This window comes from Phaseolus vulgaris, chromosome 11 (assembly GCF_000499845.2).
Source record: "Phaseolus vulgaris cultivar G19833 chromosome 11, P. vulgaris v2.0, whole genome shotgun sequence".
NCBI lineage: Eukaryota > Viridiplantae > Streptophyta > Magnoliopsida > Fabales > Fabaceae > Phaseolus > Phaseolus vulgaris.
In genome coordinates this window covers 6,915,378-6,938,436 of record NC_023749.2, presented here as the reverse complement: position 1 = coordinate 6,938,436, position 23,059 = coordinate 6,915,378, and the positions used below count along the sequence as shown (strand labels likewise).

General features: G+C 33.3%; 4 protein-coding genes and 1 long non-coding RNA gene across 5 annotated transcripts; 4 read left to right on the top strand and 1 right to left on the bottom strand.

Annotated features, from left to right (window-relative positions):
- The first annotated feature begins 3,054 nt into the window (after positions 1–3,054).
- Positions 3,055–8,943, top strand: LOC137809339 (beta-galactosidase 8-like). Its single transcript, XM_068610483.1, has 19 exons — positions 3,055–3,265; positions 3,373–3,468; positions 3,816–3,928; positions 4,005–4,071; positions 4,157–4,249; positions 4,414–4,557; positions 4,704–4,792; positions 4,934–5,039; positions 5,135–5,222; positions 5,427–5,545; positions 5,998–6,156; positions 6,273–6,475; positions 6,565–6,653; positions 7,101–7,198; positions 7,341–7,454; positions 7,557–7,658; positions 7,866–8,077; positions 8,168–8,504; positions 8,618–8,943. Exons 1-19 carry the CDS (start codon positions 3,101–3,103, stop codon positions 8,723–8,725), a joined length of 2,502 nt encoding a protein of 833 aa, XP_068466584.1. The 5' UTR covers positions 3,055–3,100; the 3' UTR covers positions 8,726–8,943.
- Positions 8,944–9,128: 185 nt separating this feature from the next.
- On the top strand, positions 9,129–10,866 carry LOC137809542 (fasciclin-like arabinogalactan protein 12). Its single transcript, XM_068610676.1, has one exon. The coding sequence runs from the start codon at positions 9,721–9,723 to the stop codon at positions 10,591–10,593; it is 873 nt and encodes a 290-aa protein (XP_068466777.1). The 5' UTR covers positions 9,129–9,720; the 3' UTR covers positions 10,594–10,866.
- Positions 10,867–12,030: 1,164 nt separating this feature from the next.
- On the top strand, positions 12,031–14,949 carry LOC137809405 (beta-galactosidase 8-like). The gene is made up of 9 exons (XM_068610543.1): positions 12,031–12,161; positions 12,278–12,480; positions 12,570–12,658; positions 13,106–13,203; positions 13,347–13,460; positions 13,563–13,664; positions 13,872–14,083; positions 14,174–14,510; positions 14,624–14,949. Exons 2-9 carry the CDS (start codon positions 12,293–12,295, stop codon positions 14,729–14,731), a joined length of 1,248 nt encoding a protein of 415 aa, XP_068466644.1. The 5' UTR covers positions 12,031–12,161; positions 12,278–12,292; the 3' UTR covers positions 14,732–14,949.
- Positions 14,950–15,134: 185 nt separating this feature from the next.
- LOC137809473 (fasciclin-like arabinogalactan protein 12) lies at positions 15,135–16,872 on the top strand. The gene has a single exon (XM_068610604.1). It carries the CDS (start codon positions 15,727–15,729, stop codon positions 16,597–16,599), a length of 873 nt encoding a protein of 290 aa, XP_068466705.1. The 5' UTR covers positions 15,135–15,726; the 3' UTR covers positions 16,600–16,872.
- A 1,818-nt stretch (positions 16,873–18,690) lies between these two features.
- LOC137809634 (uncharacterized) lies at positions 18,691–23,059 on the bottom strand. The gene is made up of 2 exons (XR_011080795.1): positions 22,866–23,059; positions 18,691–18,924 (listed from the first exon to the last, which is right to left on the bottom strand). It is a non-coding gene; the product is annotated as an uncharacterized lncRNA (long non-coding RNA).

The window sequence follows — 23,059 nt, the reverse complement described above, 5'->3', positions numbered from 1 at the left end:
AAAATTTATACAATAAATTTGAGTTTTTAAAAAATTATTGTATTTATACATTTTAAAATTGTGTTAGAACTATGTTAGAATTTTCAAAAATCCAATAAATATTTTTTGAAATGAACACTTTACCGATAAGTGCCATACGAGAGTGTCGTACAAGTGTCGATATCGATACGCGTGTCCGATACGGATACGTCATTTACGAGAAATATTTGAGCCTCAGCTCTAAAAAAAATTCAAAAATCAAAGGAAAATTTGGAATCCTATCTTCCTCTATTTTGTTGCACTTTGTTGAAACCATAAAATTAGGTTTAAGTGCTGAGTGGTCTTAAATTGGTAATCATTCAGACCAACCAATAGACTTCTAACATTATTTTATTGAATAACATCTTTGAAATCTTTTATTATCTTTTTTTTTTTAATCTTACCATTCTACATAACAAAATCAACACCTAAGTTTAGACTAAAATATGTCTTTTGGAAACATATAGTATGAGTAAAAAACTCTGCATGAAGAGAATAATTTCCATGTTATTGATAAGACTGGTAAAACAGGTGAATCAAGTCTTTTGATTTTATCTATTATTGATTTATGAAAGGTGATGATATTTTGACACATGATACACTTTACACTTACAACAAAATACTAATATTTATAATAAAAAAATTAATAAAAATATAAATTAATATAAAATATTAAAATAATTTTTAAAATTAAAAAAATATAAATAATTAAAATATTAATATTTATTAAGGTGTAGGATGAAGTATGGATGTAAAAAAATTGTTATAAAATAATGTTAAGATTGATGTGATTTGTCATCCTTAATTATTAATTAATAATTATTAATTAACCACAAAAGAATCATTCTTACTTGCATCCTCTAATATATTTCTGAAATTATATTTAAAGTCTATTAATCTTTTATATCTTTTAACGGAAGAACAAATATTGATAAACCTAACTAGTCAAAGATTTGGGACAAAGTTGTAGCCATCTGTTTTAAACAATATATTAAGTTTTATTGCTTTTATTTTTAAGATTTTTTGTCATCTAAGTTATTTTAAGAAAAATAATTAATTTAATTATTTAATTAATTTAATTATTAAATTTAATTTATCAATACAGTATTTTCAAAAACTATTCCTAATATTTTTGTAAATTAATTTTTCTCCTTTTCAATTGTTTTTCTTACCTAATTAATTGGATTTAAAAGGATAAGAATGATTACATAATTTGTGTCTTCTAATAAGAGATACAAATAATCTATTTCATTAATTTTTAGTGTCTATTTAAGTTTTTGTCTACAATGTGCAAGTTTGAACATTAATTAAGCTTGATTAGTTATCCATTTTTTACTAATTTTGATTCTCTAATTATTTATTATTTTTAAAGCAATTTCTCTCTTATTTAATTTTTGAATTTGTAAATGTAGAACTTTCTTCCCGCGAAACATTTAATTAATCAGTTCTTTTTTTAAGGAATAAATTTAAAAAATGTAAGAGAAAATAATTAATTTAAATAATCATAATTGATGTCATAATGCAGAAAGAAAATATTCGATAAAGTTGACTTTTAATAATAACAAATTGAATTTTCTGTGTCACAAAAAGATTATTATATATTACTAATTAATCATTATCATAATTATATTGATGATGTTGTTTGCGTATATTAGACATAACTATTAACTTCAGAATGTATTATATATAATAATTTAAATATATTTTATTGTGATTAAGATTATATCATGTGTTCAGATTTGACTTGGAAAGATTAGTTGACCTTAAATTAATTAGAGTTTAAAAAACAATTTAGTGTAATTTTTAATCCAATTAGATATAAAGAAAAAAAATGTGAAGCATATTAATACAGTATAATACAAATAAAGATGATTCAGAGTTGTCAATTGAAATCCAAATACACATCACTTTACCAATTTCTATATAAATTACATCATTAATTAATTATAATCTTAATTTGAAATGGAATTTATATATATATATATTTTTAAAATATTAATATTTAATTAATTATTATATGCAAAGTTTATCCAAAAAATTCTTTCCACGTTTTCTTAAACGAATATTAATTATATTCTTTAAAACGTGATTATTTTTATCATACTTATTTATGAATCTATTGTTTTACTGAGTAACTACAAATAATCAAAATTAGATAAAAGTGGATAATTAACGAAGTTTAATATATGGACAAAATAAATAAAAAATCATGAACAACATTAATCATATTTTTTTGTGGGAAGAAAAATATTACATTGAGGTTAGCTTAGAAAATAGATAAGAGAGTGAAAAAACCACTTTATTAAACAAGAGATATACAAATCCATGAAAAACAAATTATAATATTTTTTTTGGGAAGCACAAAATTCCAGCAAAGTGGGTTCAGAAAATAAATGAGTGAAATTTGTTTTAGTAAAGAATCATAAGTAATTAGAAAATCAAAATAACGTAAAGATGAATGATTAACAAAGCTGTGTCAACTTACACAAAATAGAAAAATTAATTAATTAATTAAGAATATTTAAAAAATAATTAATATGACAAAGTATCATACAATCAGAAAATGTTTTTTTCTTATTAATGTCTTCAAATTTTGGAGACACCATGTAATTTAAAAATGAAGGCATAATTTTAATCTTTTAAAATATTATGATATTTTAAATTCCTCAAACTACTTTATTTATATAAATAATAGCATCCAAATAAAATATTAAATTAAAACAATCTTCTACTGAAAAATAGTTTTCTTTCTTGCATTTTTTTTAAAAAAAATCTGAAGATCTTGTGCATAGAACCTGCTTGCACAGATTATTGTACAAGCTTAAGTATTCAAAATGTTTAACAAATAAGGAAAGATTCAAATGTAAGATCAAAGAAGTGATAAATTTGTAAAAAAATTATGACATAAATAGAAAAGAAAAAGGATTATGGTGCAATGCACTCTTTTAATACTTGTTTTGTTTCAAGTGTCTTAACTTCAGAGAAATGGTTGGTGCCTTTAAATACAGGAAATGAAACGAAGAAGGACTCATTCCTCAGTTGCTTGTGTTTGTTTGTTTTGTGCTCACAATCCCAAAAAGCAATGAAAGTGACACATATTCTGTCGGTTCTGCTTTGGTTCTTCTGCATTTATGCCCCTACTTCGTTTTGTGCAAATATCACGTATGACCACAGAGCATTGGTCATTGATGGCAAGCGCAGAGTCTTGGTCTCTGGTTCTATTCATTACCCCCGTAGCACTCCAGAGGTTCTCTTCATTACCCTCTTTCTATGTCTGTGTAATGTTACATGTAAACTACTTTTTCCTATGTTTTTCAAATTTGGAGTTAAAAAGGGTGGTGTTTGTTGTTGCAGATGTGGCCAGACCTCATTCAAAAGTCCAAAGAAGGAGGACTTGATGTGATTGAGAGTTATGTTTTCTGGGACTTACACGAACCAGTTCGAGGCCAGGTCCTCTTCTTTTTAGTTCTGTTCATGTTATTATTGCTAATACCATTTTTTGTATTGTTTCTGTTGTTCAATCTTACTTGCATTGCATTGTGTGAGTGTGTTCATTTTTCAAGGTTGCTCAGCAATCAAGCACGTAAAAACTTTCATAGGGTCTAAACTCAAAACCAAAGATAAGTGCATGCAGCTTAGGAAAGTAAATGATCACTGCTTCACATATTTTTCTGAGTTAATAAGAACAATGTAGTCAGATCTTGAAAACATGAAATGGAGAGTGTATTTCTTGATGCCAATCAGAAGCTTAAATTTGTGATTAAATCAATGATGGAGTGTGTGCTTTGGCTTGGCAGTATAATTTTGAAGGTAGAGCAGATTTGGTTAAATTTGTGAAGGCAGTAGCAGCAGCAGGTCTGTATGTGCATCTCCGGATTGGTCCATACGCATGTGCTGAATGGAACTACGGGTAAAATATGATCTTTATATGTATTTTTTCACAAAGAAGTTCGTATCTGATCATTGCCTTTAACTTTTCTGAGCAGTGGTTTCCCTCTTTGGCTACATTTCATTCCGGGAATTCAGTTCCGAACTGATAACAAACCGTTTGAGGTTATTATAACTTTTTCTTTCTTTCTCCATGTCTCATTTTGCTGCCTCTGCTTCCTTTTATCATGTGAAATTGAATGGTCTTCAGGATGAAATGAAGCGGTTCACTGCTAAGATTGTGGATATGATGAAGCAAGAGAACCTCTATGCATCACAGGGAGGACCTATTATTTTGTCTCAGGTTTTTCTTAAACTTTATAAAATACTTGTCAATTTTCTTTTATAAGAATTATGCCATCCACTTGTGGAAGAGTAATCTAGAGAGACAGTCTGCAATGGCCTACTGCATACCTTTTTAATATGAAAAAATTAAGTAATACTGGTATGCATACCTTTTAATGCCAGATTGAAAATGAGTACGGGAACATTGATTGGGCCTTTGGTCCTGCTGCTAAATCCTACGTCAAATGGGCAGCATCAATGGCAACATCTCTTGATACAGGAGTTCCTTGGGTAATGTGCCAACAAGAAGATGCTCCTGACCCAATTGTAAGTTTTCTTCTTTTAGCTATCTACATAAACTGTTGTGGTTTATATCTTAGTATATTGTGTATTTTCCTGATTCCTGGATAGAGAAATCTTACTATGCTGCTGTATACACTTATTCCATAATTTGTAATCTCATCAACTCTCAGATTAACACATGCAATGGATTTTACTGTGATCAATTCAATACAAACTCTTACTCGAAACCGAAAATGTGGACTGAGAACTGGAGTGGATGGTTAGTGTCCTTTGCTACATAAATAATTTAGTTATTTGAATGTCAGACTCAAAAATATGATCTGATTGATTGTGTATCACCTTTCTCATTCAACTGTACTTTTCTTTTTGTTGTAACCTTTTGAATTCTGTGAAACTGTAGGTATCTTTTATTTGGTGGTGCTGTGCCTTACAGACCAGTGGAAGATATCGCTTTTGCTGTGGCACGCTTTTACCAGCTAGGTGGAACTTTTCAGAATTACTATATGGTAATGCAATCTTACATGTTGTTTAAGAATTTAAGCTATTCAAGATAGGAAAAAAGCTGATGCTACAACTTTTTCTGTTCCTTGCTCGGAAACAGTACCATGGAGGGACTAATTTTGGCCGAAGTTCTGGTGGACCTTTCATTTCTACTAGTTATGATTATGATGCTCCAATTGATGAGTATGGTATGGAGTCTTTCAACCTTTATATCTCATATTAATTTTTGATTCTGTAGAAATATATAAACTAGTCAACCTTGCTCCCATATGCACTAAACAAGAAAACAAACAACTTGTAACTTAACATCACATTCTCATTTTATATGTAATGATAAAACTCAAAATTTTATGTATATTCTCTTAAAAAAATATCTGAACTGCATGATGCAGGAATTATTAGACAGCCTAAGTGGGGCCACCTTAAAGACTTGCATGCGGCCATAAAACTTTGTGAAGAAGCACTGATAGCTACTGATCCAACAATTACATCTCTTGGACCAAATATAGAGGTAATAAGTGATCCTGTCAAATTTAGGGCACAATGTCCAGATTATCTTAGTGTTCTACATATCCCAAATTTTACCAAAATATTACATTTCTGTCCCGAAAAATGCCATTAAAGTTTAGAGGTCTAGCAGATCTTGTCAACTTGTCATAGTTTCCTAGTTCCTGCCTCCTTCCCAATTTTGTGTTGCTTTTTATTGATTGTGGAAAAATACTGCAGTCTGGTCAGTGATGGTTCTAGTCTTTCTTTTCTGGGTTAATACTTGTTTCACTACTTTATCAAGATTTCGTCTCTTCTCTACAGATAATGTATACCATTTAGTTAACATAAATGTTGGTTGAAGGATCATGAATGTCAAACTCATTAAGATTTGGAATCAACTATCCCAATGGTGTAGACACTTCAGTGACATGAATCGTATAATTACATCTCTTAACATTTACTATTCAAACACAGGCTGCAGTTTACAAGTCAGGAGCTGTATGTGCTGCCTTCCTTGCCAACAACGACACAATTGATACAAATGCGACCTTCAATGGAAAATCATATCACCTGCCCGCATGGTCTGTCAGCATCTTACCAGACTGTTTGAATGTAGTGCTTAATACAGCAAAGGTTTGAAAGAAGTTAATTTCAGAATGCATGTGATTAATCTGTCTATGGTTTAGATCTTTTCTTTCGTTTCCTATTACAAGAAGTGTCATAACCTATAGTTGTTTATGATATGATAGATTAGTTCTGTATCTATGATTTCAAGCTTCACAACTGAATCTTTAAAAGAAGAGATTAGTTCTTCGGATAATTCTAGCTCGGGATGGAGTTGGATTAGTGAACCTATTGGCATCTCAAAGGCTGATTCATTCTCAAAATTTGGGTTAGTGGAGCAAATAAATACAACTGCTGATACAAGCGATTACTTGTGGTACTCATCAAGGTAGATAGTATACCTTCTACGTTGGGAAAGCTTTATTCTGATATGCAATTCTCCTCCCCACATTGACACCTTCGTGGTTTTTTCTGCAGCATCGATCTTGATGCTGGTACTCAAAGTGTCCTTCACATTGAATCCCTTGGTCATGCTCTTCATGCTTTCATAAATGGGAAGCTTGCAGGTATTTAAAATTTAAAGCAATGACATGATGACATGTATGCTTGTAAGTTAAGTATTTTGGATGCCTCTATACGTTCTTGTTTAAATTCCTTGGTAATATTTTAAGGCCTGGCAAAGAAATTTAGATAATGATACACAGAACCAAATTTTACAACAGCCTTTAAGATTTCATTTTTTGTTTACACGTTTCTTCGTCCTATATCACCCATATGTCATCCAACACTTAATTCTCATCTTTTTTCTTAGATTGTAAAATTTATGACATAAAATTGATATATGAGACACATTGTCCAGTATCCCTTTAAGCAGGCAGCAAAATAAATTCATGGTCGATTAAGATCAATGGTTCATGACTGTTTCTTCCTAAAATGTTCAGTTCTTTATATGGAATAATTCATTATTTATCAATAACGATACTTATCTCTGACATTATCGAGAACTTTTTCAGGGAGTGGAACGGGTACTACGATCAAAGTAGACATCCCCATCACACTAGTGGCTGGAAGGAACACAATTGATCTCTTGAGTTTAACAATGGGGCTCCAGGTTTGGCTTTTCTTCTTGTAATATACATTGGCGTCTTAATCCCCCCCTCCACCCCCCCCCCCCCCCCCCCCACACCATTTCACTTTATAACCAAACCAGTTCTCATCACCACATCAACTAATGCAATTCTTTTGCGCATTAGAACTATGGAGCTTTTTTTGAGACATGGGGTGCAGGGATCACTGGCCCTGTGATACTGAAAGGTTTGAAAAATGGCACCTCTCTTGATCTATCCTCCCAGAAGTGGGCATATCAGGTTAGTTTCATGCTCTCAAGCGTAACCAAAGCCAGTTTTTTACTCTCATTTTGAGGTTCTGATTGAAGATAGCTTACACTGTTTATAATTTTGTGAATTCAGATAGGTCTTAAAGGTAAAGATTTAGGTCCATCTAGTGGCAGTTCTGGTCAGTGGAATCCACAATCTACTTTACCTACAAACCAACCGTTGATTTGGTACAAGGTAATCTTGATCAGAATATGGAATCTATTGAAATTAATCATCCTCCTATTGTAATAATAACAGCATAAGCAGACAAAGTCACTTTTACTAAACTGTGTGTGCATCTGATATCTTCGCAATCACACATTTCATATAAAATTAAGGGAATGATACTTTAAGGCAAATAGTTTTTTTGCTGTTAACTGATGGAAATACACATTGTATCAGACAAACTTCGTTGCCCCCTCTGGTAGTAATCCTGTTGCAATTAACATGACGGGGATGGGAAAAGGTGAGGCTTGGGTGAATGGACAGAGCATTGGGCGGTACTGGCCTACTAATGCCTCTCCAAGTGGTGGTTGCACTGATTCGTGCGATTATAGAGGGTCCTATAAAGCAACCAAATGTCTCAAGAACTGCGGGAACCCATCACAGACATTGTAAGTGCTAGATATTCTGCATGAAAGAAGTTGAAACTTGAAAGTAACTTGAAATCATGCTAGATACTGATTTAGAAACTAATCACGCAGATACCATGTACCACGATCATGGTTACGACCTATAAACAACACACTTGTTTTGTTTGAGGAAAGGGGAGGCAACCCTAAGCAAATCACTTTTGCTACAAAACAGATAGGAAGTTTGTGCTCACATATATCTGACTCTCACCCTCCACCTGTAGACTTGTGGAATTCAGATGCAGAATCAGGAAGCAAAGTAGGGCCTGTAATGTTACTGGAGTGCCCTTATCCTAATCAGGTGATCTCTTCCATTAAATTTGCTAGTTTTGGAACACCTCAGGGGGCTTGTGGGAACTTCAAACATGGAAACTGCAGTAGCAAGAAGGCTCTATCCGTTGTGCAAAAGGTGTTATCTTGCTTTCTCTTTAAATAAGAAGTTCATTGATGTCTTTCTTGTAGCAAATTTTATTTTGTTTTTTCATCCGGATTATACTTACTCTAAGGAGCATCTTTTAACAGGAGTGCATTGGATCAAGCAGTTGTAGAATTGGACTATCAACTAATAAGTTCGGAGATCCATGTACAGGAGTAGCAAAGAGTTTAGCTGTTGAAGCTTCTTGTGCATAGATGTGTTGCTTCAAGCCCACTTATAAGTTTGTACTTGGTTGAATAACACTCTGTACTCTCCCAGGTCCCTTAGACTGAGTTGAAATTGATTCCTCGTTGTTCAATGTTAAATGGCATTCTGGTAGTCAACTAGGCAAAAAAATGTCAAACAAAACAGTGTATTTTTTTATGAAAGAGGAAACTCTTCATTAATAAATTACGTGTGATGTTTAGTCGTCTTTTTTACTCTAAAGTAAGGTTTCTTACTCACTAGACAAGAAATTGTTCCCATACATAAGAGTGGGAAAGAAAAATAATGAATAATTTCTCTAAAATAAAATTCATTATATTAGGAGTGTGTTTTTTTATCGGCATAGTTTTAGGAGTGTAATTTCACATCCTATTAGACCACGTATTTGATTCAAGTGAGCGTGTTTATATGTAAAATATAAGAAACATACAATGAATCTAATAGGTTATGTATTAGAATTATGATTGGAGATATACACCTAATATTATACAAATTGTTCGACCTGCTCATGATGATCGAGAGACATGGAAACTAACTGACATTGCTTTTATTGTTTGATCAACCACTCTTTCTTTCGCCTTATGGTACTCAGAAAAAGAAAAATAAAGAAAAAAACTCATGCCGTTTGATTACAATGGTCTCAGCAAAAAGCAATACTATTCTCAAAATCATTTGATTGCGATGGAAGATTGGTATGGCTATCAATCATTAAAATGCATTGCTCCATGCTTAATATATCGGTATACCATCGTTGATGCAACACCTCAATATCCTTGGCAGCTTACAACTGAGTGTATGCTCACAAATCACAATTTAAGGTTTTAAAACAAAGCCTTTCATCTACCTATCATTGTCTCCAACTCCCAAACTTTCTCTATAAAACCCATCCCCACCATATCAATAATGCATCAACAGCTCATTACAATTCCTATCATTTGCACTCCTTTCCAATATCATCTCTAAACCATCATTTAACAAAACCAAAATGATGAAAAAGCAACGTCTCTTGTCCTTCTCACTAGCAGTGCTACTTTCATCTTTGTTTTTCACCACCACTTTAGCCCAGTTAGCACCAGCTGCTTCCCCTCTAAAACCATCCCAACCTATCCCTACACCACCAGCTGCAGCCCCGAAACCATTGGTTCCCTCATTGCCACAGTCACCAAGTGATTCCACCCCTGACACTGCAGCTGTTGACATTGTTGGAATCCTGAGGCAGGCTAAGTCATTCAACATCCTTATCCGCCTCATGAAAACCACCCAATTGATCAACCAACTCAATGCACAGCTCCTCACTACTAAATCAGGTGGCATCACCATTCTTGCACCTGATGACAGTTCCTTCTCTGAACTCAAAGCAGGCTTCCTCAACTCTCTTTCTGATGGCCAAAAACTCGAGCTCTTACAGTTCCATGTTCTTTCAGACTATGTGTCCAGCTCCAACTTTGATACTCTAACCAACCCTGTGAGAACACTTGCAGGAGCTAAACCTGGAAAGGTGGAACTGAATGTGATAAGTTACGGAGGGAGTGTGAACATCTCAACAGGGGAGGTTAACACCACTATCACAGGCATAGTATACACAGATAAGCATCTTGCTATTTATAAGGTGGGAAAGGTGCTTCTTCCTATGGACTTCTTTGTTGTTGCTAAGGCACCTGCAAAGGCACCCTCATTGGCTCCGGAACCATCAGCAAAGGCTCCTAAAGCGGACAAGGAGAAGTCAATTTCTCCAGATTCCTCAGATTCATCTGAGATTAATGGCACACACGATACCTCTGGCACTGTTAAAATCAATCATGGAAAGTGGTTGTCACTTGTCCTTGGACCAATTCTCCTTATTATATTGTCATCATGAACCAAAATTGGTTTCACTGAATTTGCCAACGTTCAAGCTAGTATACTTTTGATGTTCAAGAATGAAATGTGTTGCCTGATTGCGAGAAAGGAGTGAATATGGTGAGTCCAGAATGAAATTCGAATATTGTAGCGGTGAATTTATCAGAGTGGTTGTTGTTTTCCTCTATAAACTAATTTAAGTGTTGTGCTGTTGACTTATGGTTTCCTCAATATATTTACAAGCTTATTACGCCTTCTTAAGAGAAATTAATACAAACTGTCCTTGTACCAATTTCCACCTCCAAGTTTAAGCATACTGCATGTCATACTTAAATATTTATTTATAGCTCGTCAAAAGAAATATATTTATTTACAAGGTTAGACAATGAGTAGTTGTAACGTTTGGTAATTCAATATAAACAAATAATGGTTGGATTACAAAACTTTGCTAAAATTGTACATATCCCTCTTATAATGTAAAGTTGGATATGAAGAATTTTCCAAATTCCAAAACAATACATACCATTCAGTTAATAATGAAGAGTGTTTTATCTTCATTTGTATGCTGAGCAAAGCCTTTATCTTTCTAACTCACCTTGCTTGCTTACATCATTCTTTCTCAACCTCAAAATAAAAAGGAAATCGCTTCTTCCTTTTTCCTCACATCAGAACAGACACCAGCCATAGCAGATTAGAGTCTCAATTGTGCAACACAACCATTATAACACTCCAGTTCTGTAACACAAAAATGATGACGCAACAATCTCTCTGCCTCACTTGTACTTGCATTATTAGAGTCTCAATTGTGCAACACAACCATTATAACACTCCAGTTCTGTAACACAAAAATGATGACGCAACAATCTCTCTGCCTCACTTGTACTTGCATACTCACCCTCTACGTAGATGATCCTTACACATTTCTTCTTTGAAGATCCACATTTCCATGGAAAACTCACCTCATTAAATGTTCATACACTTCCTTTCGGTTACCCAAATACAAACTATATGCAGCATTTTCAAATTCAAAATTTAGAAAAAATTTCAATCCATTCAAATACCTAATAGATGATCTAGGTGCTACCATCCAATTTTGTCCATGATTATGTTGTATTAGAGATAAAAACAAAATATCCAATAAAAAACACAAAATAACCTATTACTAACAAAATTGTCTATGAACTTGAAGAATTAAAGCATAGTAAGTAACTAAATGGTATTTCTGGGTTAATACTTGTTTCACTACTTTATCAAGATTTCGTCTCTTCTCTACAGATAATGTATACCATTTAGTTAACATAAATGTTGGTTGAAGGATCATGAATGTCAAACTCATTAAGATTTGGAATCAACTATCCCAATGGTGTAGACACTTCAGTGACATGAATCGTATAATTACATCTCTTAACATTTACTATTCAAACACAGGCTGCAGTTTACAAGTCAGGAGCTGTATGTGCTGCCTTCCTTGCCAACAACGACACAATTGATACAAATGCGACCTTCAATGGAAAATCATATCACCTGCCCGCATGGTCTGTCAGCATCTTACCAGACTGTTTGAATGTAGTGCTTAATACAGCAAAGGTTTGAAAGAAGTTAATTTCAGAATGCATGTGATTAATCTGTCTATGGTTTAGATCTTTTCTTTCGTTTCCTATTACAAGAAGTGTCATAACCTATAGTTGTTTATGATATGATAGATTAGTTCTGTATCTATGATTTCAAGCTTCACAACTGAATCTTTAAAAGAAGAGATTAGTTCTTCGGATAATTCTAGCTCGGGATGGAGTTGGATTAGTGAACCTATTGGCATCTCAAAGGCTGATTCATTCTCAAAATTTGGGTTAGTGGAGCAAATAAATACAACTGCTGATACAAGCGATTACTTGTGGTACTCATCAAGGTAGATAGTATACCTTCTACGTTGGGAAAGCTTTATTCTGATATGCAATTCTCCTCCCCACATTGACACCTTCGTGGTTTTTTCTGCAGCATCGATCTTGATGCTGGTACTCAAAGTGTCCTTCACATTGAATCCCTTGGTCATGCTCTTCATGCTTTCATAAATGGGAAGCTTGCAGGTATTTAAAATTTAAAGCAATGACATGATGACATGTATGCTTGTAAGTTAAGTATTTTGGATGCCTCTATACGTTCTTGTTTAAATTCCTTGGTAATATTTTAAGGCCTGGCAAAGAAATTTAGATAATGATACACAGAACCAAATTTTACAACAGCCTTTAAGATTTCATTTTTTGTTTACACGTTTCTTCGTCCTATATCACCCATATGTCATCCAACACTTAATTCTCATCTTTTTTCTTAGATTGTAAAATTTATGACATAAAATTGATATATGAGACACATTGTCCAGTATCCCTTTAAGCAGGCAGCAAAATAAATTCATGGTCGATTAAGATCAATGGTTCATGACTGTTTCTTCCTAAAATGTTCAGTTCTTTATATGGAATAATTCATTATTTATCAATAACGATACTTATCTCTGACATTATCGAGAACTTTTTCAGGGAGTGGAACGGGTACTACGATCAAAGTAGACATCCCCATCACACTAGTGGCTGGAAGGAACACAATTGATCTCTTGAGTTTAACAATGGGGCTCCAGGTTTGGCTTTTCTTCTTGTAATATACATTGGCGTCTTAATCCCCCCCTCCACCCCCCCCCCCCCCCCCCCCCACACCATTTCACTTTATAACCAAACCAGTTCTCATCACCACATCAACTAATGCAATTCTTTTGCGCATTAGAACTATGGAGCTTTTTTTGAGACATGGGGTGCAGGGATCACTGGCCCTGTGATACTGAAAGGTTTGAAAAATGGCACCTCTCTTGATCTATCCTCCCAGAAGTGGGCATATCAGGTTAGTTTCATGCTCTCAAGCGTAACCAAAGCCAGTTTTTTACTCTCATTTTGAGGTTCTGATTGAAGATAGCTTACACTGTTTATAATTTTGTGAATTCAGATAGGTCTTAAAGGTAAAGATTTAGGTCCATCTAGTGGCAGTTCTGGTCAGTGGAATCCACAATCTACTTTACCTACAAACCAACCGTTGATTTGGTACAAGGTAATCTTGATCAGAATATGGAATCTATTGAAATTAATCATCCTCCTATTGTAATAATAACAGCATAAGCAGACAAAGTCACTTTTACTAAACTGTGTGTGCATCTGATATCTTCGCAATCACACATTTCATATAAAATTAAGGGAATGATACTTTAAGGCAAATAGTTTTTTTGCTGTTAACTGATGGAAATACACATTGTATCAGACAAACTTCGTTGCCCCCTCTGGTAGTAATCCTGTTGCAATTAACATGACGGGGATGGGAAAAGGTGAGGCTTGGGTGAATGGACAGAGCATTGGGCGGTACTGGCCTACTAATGCCTCTCCAAGTGGTGGTTGCACTGATTCGTGCGATTATAGAGGGTCCTATAAAGCAACCAAATGTCTCAAGAACTGCGGGAACCCATCACAGACATTGTAAGTGCTAGATATTCTGCATGAAAGAAGTTGAAACTTGAAAGTAACTTGAAATCATGCTAGATACTGATTTAGAAACTAATCACGCAGATACCATGTACCACGATCATGGTTACGACCTATAAACAACACACTTGTTTTGTTTGAGGAAAGGGGAGGCAACCCTAAGCAAATCACTTTTGCTACAAAACAGATAGGAAGTTTGTGCTCACATATATCTGACTCTCACCCTCCACCTGTAGACTTGTGGAATTCAGATGCAGAATCAGGAAGCAAAGTAGGGCCTGTAATGTTACTGGAGTGCCCTTATCCTAATCAGGTGATCTCTTCCATTAAATTTGCTAGTTTTGGAACACCTCAGGGGGCTTGTGGGAACTTCAAACATGGAAACTGCAGTAGCAAGAAGGCTCTATCCGTTGTGCAAAAGGTGTTATCTTGCTTTCTCTTTAAATAAGAAGTTCATTGATGTCTTTCTTGTAGCAAATTTTATTTTGTTTTTTCATCCGGATTATACTTACTCTAAGGAGCATCTTTTAACAGGAGTGCATTGGATCAAGCAGTTGTAGAATTGGACTATCAACTAATAAGTTCGGAGATCCATGTACAGGAGTAGCAAAGAGTTTAGCTGTTGAAGCTTCTTGTGCATAGATGTGTTGCTTCAAGCCCACTTATAAGTTTGTACTTGGTTGAATAACACTCTGTACTCTCCCAGGTCCCTTAGACTGAGTTGAAATTGATTCCTCGTTGTTCAATGTTAAATGGCATTCTGGTAGTCAACTAGGCAAAAAAATGTCAAACAAAACAGTGTATTTTTTTATGAAAGAGGAAACTCTTCATTAATAAATTACGTGTGATGTTTAGTCGTCTTTTTTACTCTAAAGTAAGGTTTCTTACTCACTAGACAAGAAATTGTTCCCATACATAAGAGTGGGAAAGAAAAATAATGAATAATTTCTCTAAAATAAAATTCATTATATTAGGAGTGTGTTTTTTTATCGGCATAGTTTTAGGAGTGTAATTTCACATCCTATTAGACCACGTATTTGATTCAAGTGAGCGTGTTTATATGTAAAATATAAGAAACATACAATGAATCTAATAGGTTATGTATTAGAATTATGATTGGAGATATACACCTAATATTATACAAATTGTTCGACCTGCTCATGATGATCGAGAGACATGGAAACTAACTGACATTGCTTTTATTGTTTGATCAACCACTCTTTCTTTCGCCTTATGGTACTCAGAAAAAGAAAAATAAAGAAAAAAACTCATGCCGTTTGATTACAATGGTCTCAGCAAAAAGCAATACTATTCTCAAAATCATTTGATTGCGATGGAAGATTGGTATGGCTATCAATCATTAAAATGCATTGCTCCATGCTTAATATATCGGTATACCATCGTTGATGCAACACCTCAATATCCTTGGCAGCTTACAACTGAGTGTATGCTCACAAATCACAATTTAAGGTTTTAAAACAAAGCCTTTCATCTACCTATCATTGTCTCCAACTCCCAAACTTTCTCTATAAAACCCATCCCCACCATATCAATAATGCATCAACAGCTCATTACAATTCCTATCATTTGCACTCCTTTCCAATATCATCTCTAAACCATCATTTAACAAAACCAAAATGATGAAAAAGCAACGTCTCTTGTCCTTCTCACTAGCAGTGCTACTTTCATCTTTGTTTTTCACCACCACTTTAGCCCAGTTAGCACCAGCTGCTTCCCCTCTAAAACCATCCCAACCTATCCCTACACCACCAGCTGCAGCCCCGAAACCATTGGTTCCCTCATTGCCACAGTCACCAAGTGATTCCACCCCTGACACTGCAGCTGTTGACATTGTTGGAATCCTGAGGCAGGCTAAGTCATTCAACATCCTTATCCGCCTCATGAAAACCACCCAATTGATCAACCAACTCAATGCACAGCTCCTCACTACTAAATCAGGTGGCATCACCATTCTTGCACCTGATGACAGTTCCTTCTCTGAACTCAAAGCAGGCTTCCTCAACTCTCTTTCTGATGGCCAAAAACTCGAGCTCTTACAGTTCCATGTTCTTTCAGACTATGTGTCCAGCTCCAACTTTGATACTCTAACCAACCCTGTGAGAACACTTGCAGGAGCTAAACCTGGAAAGGTGGAACTGAATGTGATAAGTTACGGAGGGAGTGTGAACATCTCAACAGGGGAGGTTAACACCACTATCACAGGCATAGTATACACAGATAAGCATCTTGCTATTTATAAGGTGGGAAAGGTGCTTCTTCCTATGGACTTCTTTGTTGTTGCTAAGGCACCTGCAAAGGCACCCTCATTGGCTCCGGAACCATCAGCAAAGGCTCCTAAAGCGGACAAGGAGAAGTCAATTTCTCCAGATTCCTCAGATTCATCTGAGATTAATGGCACACACGATACCTCTGGCACTGTTAAAATCAATCATGGAAAGTGGTTGTCACTTGTCCTTGGACCAATTCTCCTTATTATATTGTCATCATGAACCAAAATTGGTTTCACTGAATTTGCCAACGTTCAAGCTAGTATACTTTTGATGTTCAAGAATGAAATGTGTTGCCTGATTGCGAGAAAGGAGTGAATATGGTGAGTCCAGAATGAAATTCGAATATTGTAGCGGTGAATTTATCAGAGTGGTTGTTGTTTTCCTCTATAAACTAATTTAAGTGTTGTGCTGTTGACTTATGGTTTCCTCAATATATTTACAAGCTTATTACGCCTTCTTAAGAGAAATTAATACAAACTGTCCTTGTACCAATTTCCACCTCCAAGTTTAAGCATACTGCATGTCATACTTAAATATTTATTTATAGCTCGTCAAAAGAAATATATTTATTTACAAGGTTAGACAATGAGTAGTTGTAACGTTTGGTAATTCAATATAAACAAATAATGGTTGGATTACAAAACTTTGCTAAAATTGTACATATCCCTCTTATAATGTAAAGTTGGATATGAAGAATTTTCCAAATTCCAAAACAATACATACCATTCAGTTAATAATGAAGAGTGTTTTATCTTCATTTGTATGCTGAGCAAAGCCTTTATCTTTCTAACTCACCTTGCTTGCTTACATCATTCTTTCTCAACCTCAAAATAAAAAGGAAATCGCTTCTTCCTTTTTCCTCACATCAGAACAGACACCAGCCATAGCAGATTAGAGTCTCAATTGTGCAACACAACCATTATAACACTCCAGTTCTGTAACACAAAAATGATGACGCAACAATCTCTCTGCCTCACTTGTACTTGCATTATTAGAGTCTCAATTGTGCAACACAACCATTATAACACTCCAGTTCTGTAACACAAAAATGATGACGCAACAATCTCTCTGCCTCACTTGTACTTGCATACTCACCCTCTACGTAGATGATCCTTACACATTTCTTCTTTGAAGATCCACATTTCCATGGAAAACTCACCTCATTAAATGTTCATACACTTCCTTTCGGTTACCCAAATACAAACTATATGCAGCATTTTCAAATTCAAAATTTAGAAAAAATTTCAATCCATTCAAATACCTAATAGATGATCTAGGTGCTACCATCCAATTTTGTCCATGATTATGTTGTATTAGAGATAAAAACAAAATATCCAATAAAAAACACAAAATAACCTATTACTAACAAAATTGTCTATGAACTTGAAGAATTAAAGCATAGTAAGTAACTATTCAACAATTAAATAGATCGAATAAAAACTTGAATCTAAGTCTAGAAGCGATAAATAGCACAACAACAACTTTATTTTTCTTTTCCTGAAAAGAAAGAGTTTGACTAAATAATTACTTTAGAAGAGAAAAATAATTGCTGTAAAAAATAAGCAAGCCTTGAAAACTAAGGTTAGAGAAAAAAAAGTGAGAGCATCCATAAAACTACAAAAAGAGCCTTGAAAGCTAGCATATATGGACCTTGTATTCTTATATCTTTTGTGAGATGAGATTGTTTACTTCTGTGTTTTTAAATTGTAAGAGACAAGTTTCAGAAATTTTGTATCTAAGTCTCAGAAATTTAACAAACTCCAATTTACTTTAAAACAGTTTAATCAAATTTGACATCTTATAAGGTCTAAAAAAGCAATCCAGATTTCTTAAGTTTCTCAGGCCTGCATCAAGGTGATATCAGGTCTTGTGTTTCTAAAACAACGCAGGAAATGCTTAGAAAAATAACAAGAAACAGGTAATTTGATAGTATCCATTCTCTCTCTCCCAAATAGATATCAGTATCTCAAGTGATTACTTTCATATTTTCAGATAAGGAATACCCCAGATTCTTCTTACATACACGTTACCTTGTTGTCCTACCAGTAGAGAACACCAAAGAGACAACATATCTTAAAAGTTAAAATTGTTTAATAAAATGTCCATCTTTAGGTTAACATATTTAGTTTTCCTAAAAAAATAAGGGGTAGCACCAGACTTGTAGAGTTTTAGTTTATAGATTCTTTAAACAAAACAATGTAAAATCTCAGAAGTATAAACTATTTCAAACCAAAACCAAGTCTCAAAAATTTAACAAACTCCAATTTACTTTAATAGTAGATCTATTCATTAACAATGCTCAATTGAAAATAAAATAAAAATTAACAATGCTCCAACAGAGATCTAAAGATCATATACAGAAGCATCAAGAGGTCTAATTCAAAATGAAGCATTCCTAATGATTATCATAAGCATTACACGAAATTATGTTTAATGACCAAAACATAACTTCTACTACCTCACGAATAATTCTAGCATACCTTCCTCTGCTTGGATATTGGTTGATCAACCAAGAGTTGTTGGAAATCACCAAGAACACTGGCACTGCAATGCAGTAAAGCAAAGTAACCCGTAAAACAGAGATACTATTAAGAAGTGGACTTTAAGCTTAACTCAACCCTATAAAACCGGTTCATAGAGTGAGGTTTGCACCCACTTATATATTATGAAAGGCTCTAATCTCTAGTCGATGTGGGATCTCCAACAGATACAGACACATATACAGGATACGGTTAAATTAGAAATTATAGAACACGGATACGGATATATATATATATATGTATTAACATACTTGGTCATCCGAAAAAATCCAGAGAAATATTTATAAAAAAAGTCTAACAAAACATAAACTTCTGTAAATCATAATATTTGATTTTTATATTTGTTTATCCTCATTAAAAAAATATACAACTTCTAATTCCGATTCATCAAGAGATAATCAATATCAAGAATTATTATCATCAAGTAAAAAGTTATCTCACAATTTAGTTTTCTCTTCTTTGTATTTTGAGGATTTTTTTTGAGAGGAGATGAAGAAAAATATGGACAGATACTAAATCTTCCGCCCTTTTAAATGTCATCTTATTTCTTATTTTCAAAAAAGATGTATAAAAGAGTAGGTACTTCAATTCCTTTCACAACAAGAAGAAGAACACAGTTGTTCAAGCAATTTAAGGATCATCTTCTGAAGTGTTGGTGCATGAGCTCCATGAACAACCCACAATGATTTTGCATCCATTTTATCTTTATCCCTTAAAGAGTCAACATTAAACAAAATATTCTCTTCCATCTGAAAATTCTATATTTACCTATCTCCTTACATCCGGATCATCAAAGTACATCTTAAAACATTTATTCCTTTCATAAGTTCAACATCTTGATGTGGGACAAGTCTTTATAAATCTTCATTATTTAACCATTTATGACTATAATATCTACAACATTAAGAACATAAATTAATATAATATTATAAATTTATGATATTATAAATGATATGTACGCAATAAAATAAAACTATAAATAATTTAACTATACAATGTATTACCTTAGGTCTAAAGAATGAGCAAGGCAATGAAGAGATGTGCTACGTTTAGTCCAACCATCCATTAATATTGAGTTTACTACCTCAAAATACGATGAATTAACAACTTTTGTCTTTTTTTCACGTTGATATATGACCTTTTTCATATCTTCAATAATTTAATCTCACATTTCGTATACTTAAGTGAATAGTAGCCATAATTGTATCTGTTGTTTTTCTAAGAACATAGAACATTATAATTAGAAGCATTAAAAGCAAGTATGTAATTAACATTCATCCACCAGTTATCAGTCAACAAAGTTTCTTTCACAAATTGTGCACTATCCACATTATTCTCAAGAATACCATTCATCACTAATAATCATCTCTTGAAGTTCTTTTTTCAAACTTCTAAACATTTTTAGCATGACATGGTTGATGCAAATCTTGTTGGAGCAAGAGTAAGCAACTTCAATGAGTTAAAGTTATTGAACATTGATAATCTCATAAGAGTGTCCTACAATAAAGGTTTTAATAAAAGTAGCATTATAAACAATTTGAGAGATCCTAAAACATTGTTGATAAATATCACTATTTCAGTATTTTTTTTGCTGCACAAATATTTTTTAATGCAAGATTGAAGAAGTGCACTACACAAAGAGTTCAAAAAATTGAAGAAAATTTTAATTTTATAAGCATACACACGGCCTTCCATACAACTGCATTATCAATTATAATTTGCACCACATTTTTTAGCTCAAACTCCGTAATTACATCTTTTTAGGTGTTTAGGAATAAACTTTTTGTTCTTTATCTCACTTGATTCATCTATTGACTTCAAAGGTTCTTTACAAGCTTCTTTCAATATTCAAGCGAGAGATACTCTTGATTGTGAAATAGCGAAGATGTTTTATTCTTCAGGATTACCATTTAATCTAGCCAAAAGTGCTTATTATAAAAGTGAATTTTCTTATGTAGCTAATACTTCTAATCTTAGTGAATATGTACTACCAACATATAATAAATTGATAGGCCCTTTACTTTCAAAAGAAAGAAGTCATGTAAAAAATATTTTGCAACCTATACGAAACTCATGAAATCAGAAAGGTGCAACAATTGTTAGTGATAGGTTGTGAGATAAGGGACAAAGATTTTATTGTTAATCACACAAGATATGCAATTATGGAGGTTGAGCCAAAAAATGTGATACAAATTATAACTGATAATGCAATTATATATGTAAGGCAACAGGTATGCTTATAGAATTAAAATTTTCTTCAATTTATTGGACTCATTGTGTACTGCACACCTTGAATCTTGCATTAAAAAATAGTTGTGCAACAAAAAAATACTATAAGAAATATTTATGTTTATCAACAATGTTTTTGAATCTCTTAAATTATTGATAAGGACTCCAAGAGATAATTATTAGTAACAAATGGTCCTCTTACAAAGATGATAAGAGATAGTGCACAATTTATGAAAGAAACTTTATTAATTGATAATTGGTAGATGAAGATTGATTATATACTTGTTTTTACTACTCCTACTTATGATTTTCATAGGAAAAATAAATACAAATATGGCTACTAATCACTTAGTATACGAAATGTGAAATTTAATTATTGAAAACGTGAAAAAATGTCATATACCAACCTGAAATAAAGACAGAAGTCAAACATTCATCATTTTTTGAGATAGTAAACTCAATATTAGTTGATTGCTGAAATAAGAGTAATGCATTTCTTCATTGTCTTGCCCTTTCTTTAAATCCAAGGTAATAATACATCGTATAGTGAAATTATTTTTTAATTATATTTTATTATGGACATATTATATATAATATTATATTAATTTATGTTTATATATTTTTAATGTTGTAAATATTATAGTCATAAATGGTTAAATGAAAATTCACAAATATTTGTCTCATCTCATGGAACTTAATCATGAGATGAATGTTTTGAAAGGTACTTTTGACCATGTGGATGCAAGGAGACAGATAAATATAGAATTTGCAAACTTTTCATAAGGAAGAGAAGATTTTTCTAATGTTGACTCTTTAATGTTAGAGGTAAAATAGATGCAATATAACATTAGATTGTTCATAGAGCTCATGCACCAATACTTCAGAAGATAGCTCTTAAATTATTTGGACAATTGCATTCTTCTTGTAGTTGTAAAAGGAATTTGATTACTTACTCTTCTATACATTCTTTAAAAAAAAAGATGACACTAAAAAGAACAAATGGTCTAATATTTTTACATAGTAATCTTCATCTTCTCCCAAGAAAATCCTTAAAATAAAAAAGGAGAAACTAAATTGTGAAATATTGAAAGAGATGAACTTTTACTAGATGACAATGAGATTCTTAATATTGCTAGTTTATCTTCTTATCAACCATAATTAGAAGTTATATTTTTTAATAAAAATAAGAATGAACAAAAATAAAAATCAAATATTATAATTTACATAAATTTATGTTTTATAGATTCTTTTATAAATGTTTCTCTTACTTTTTTTTATGATAAAGTATATTAATATATATATATATATATATATATACACCGTAGCGTATGCATGTTTATGTTTCATAGCTTAGTACTAGCCATTGTTATACCTAATCAACTCCGACCGCCATCAACTCACCACAAAAACACATTGCAACAGATAGCAGAGACCTAGACAGCTTTTGTACATTCATTTGGCTATGACAATTCTCACACAACCAAATGATGCCCTATAAACTCACCACCATTCCACCCTGTTTTTCCATCATCCTCATTCATTCTCTTTCTCACTAAGTATCAATCAATTATCCTTTTTTTTAGTGTTACACACATATTCAATCCTTATCCTATTGAAGATATGATAAATGCAAAGTAATTAATGCACTGCAATGCAAAGTAAACACACTACAATGCACTAAATGCAAATTAAAGAATAGAACATTGGACAACATACCTTCGTCAAGGAAGCCCCAAATGTTCTCAAGGCGTGTCGGCGAGGTACTTCAACCGTCCCGCCGTAGATCCAGACTCAGAATTGGGAATGGAGCTTGACTTGAGATTGGGAGAGGGAGGGGATTCGACCATACGGAGGCGATGTTGCTGGAGATATAGTGCACACAGTGCAGGGAAGGAAGAGAAGTTGACAGT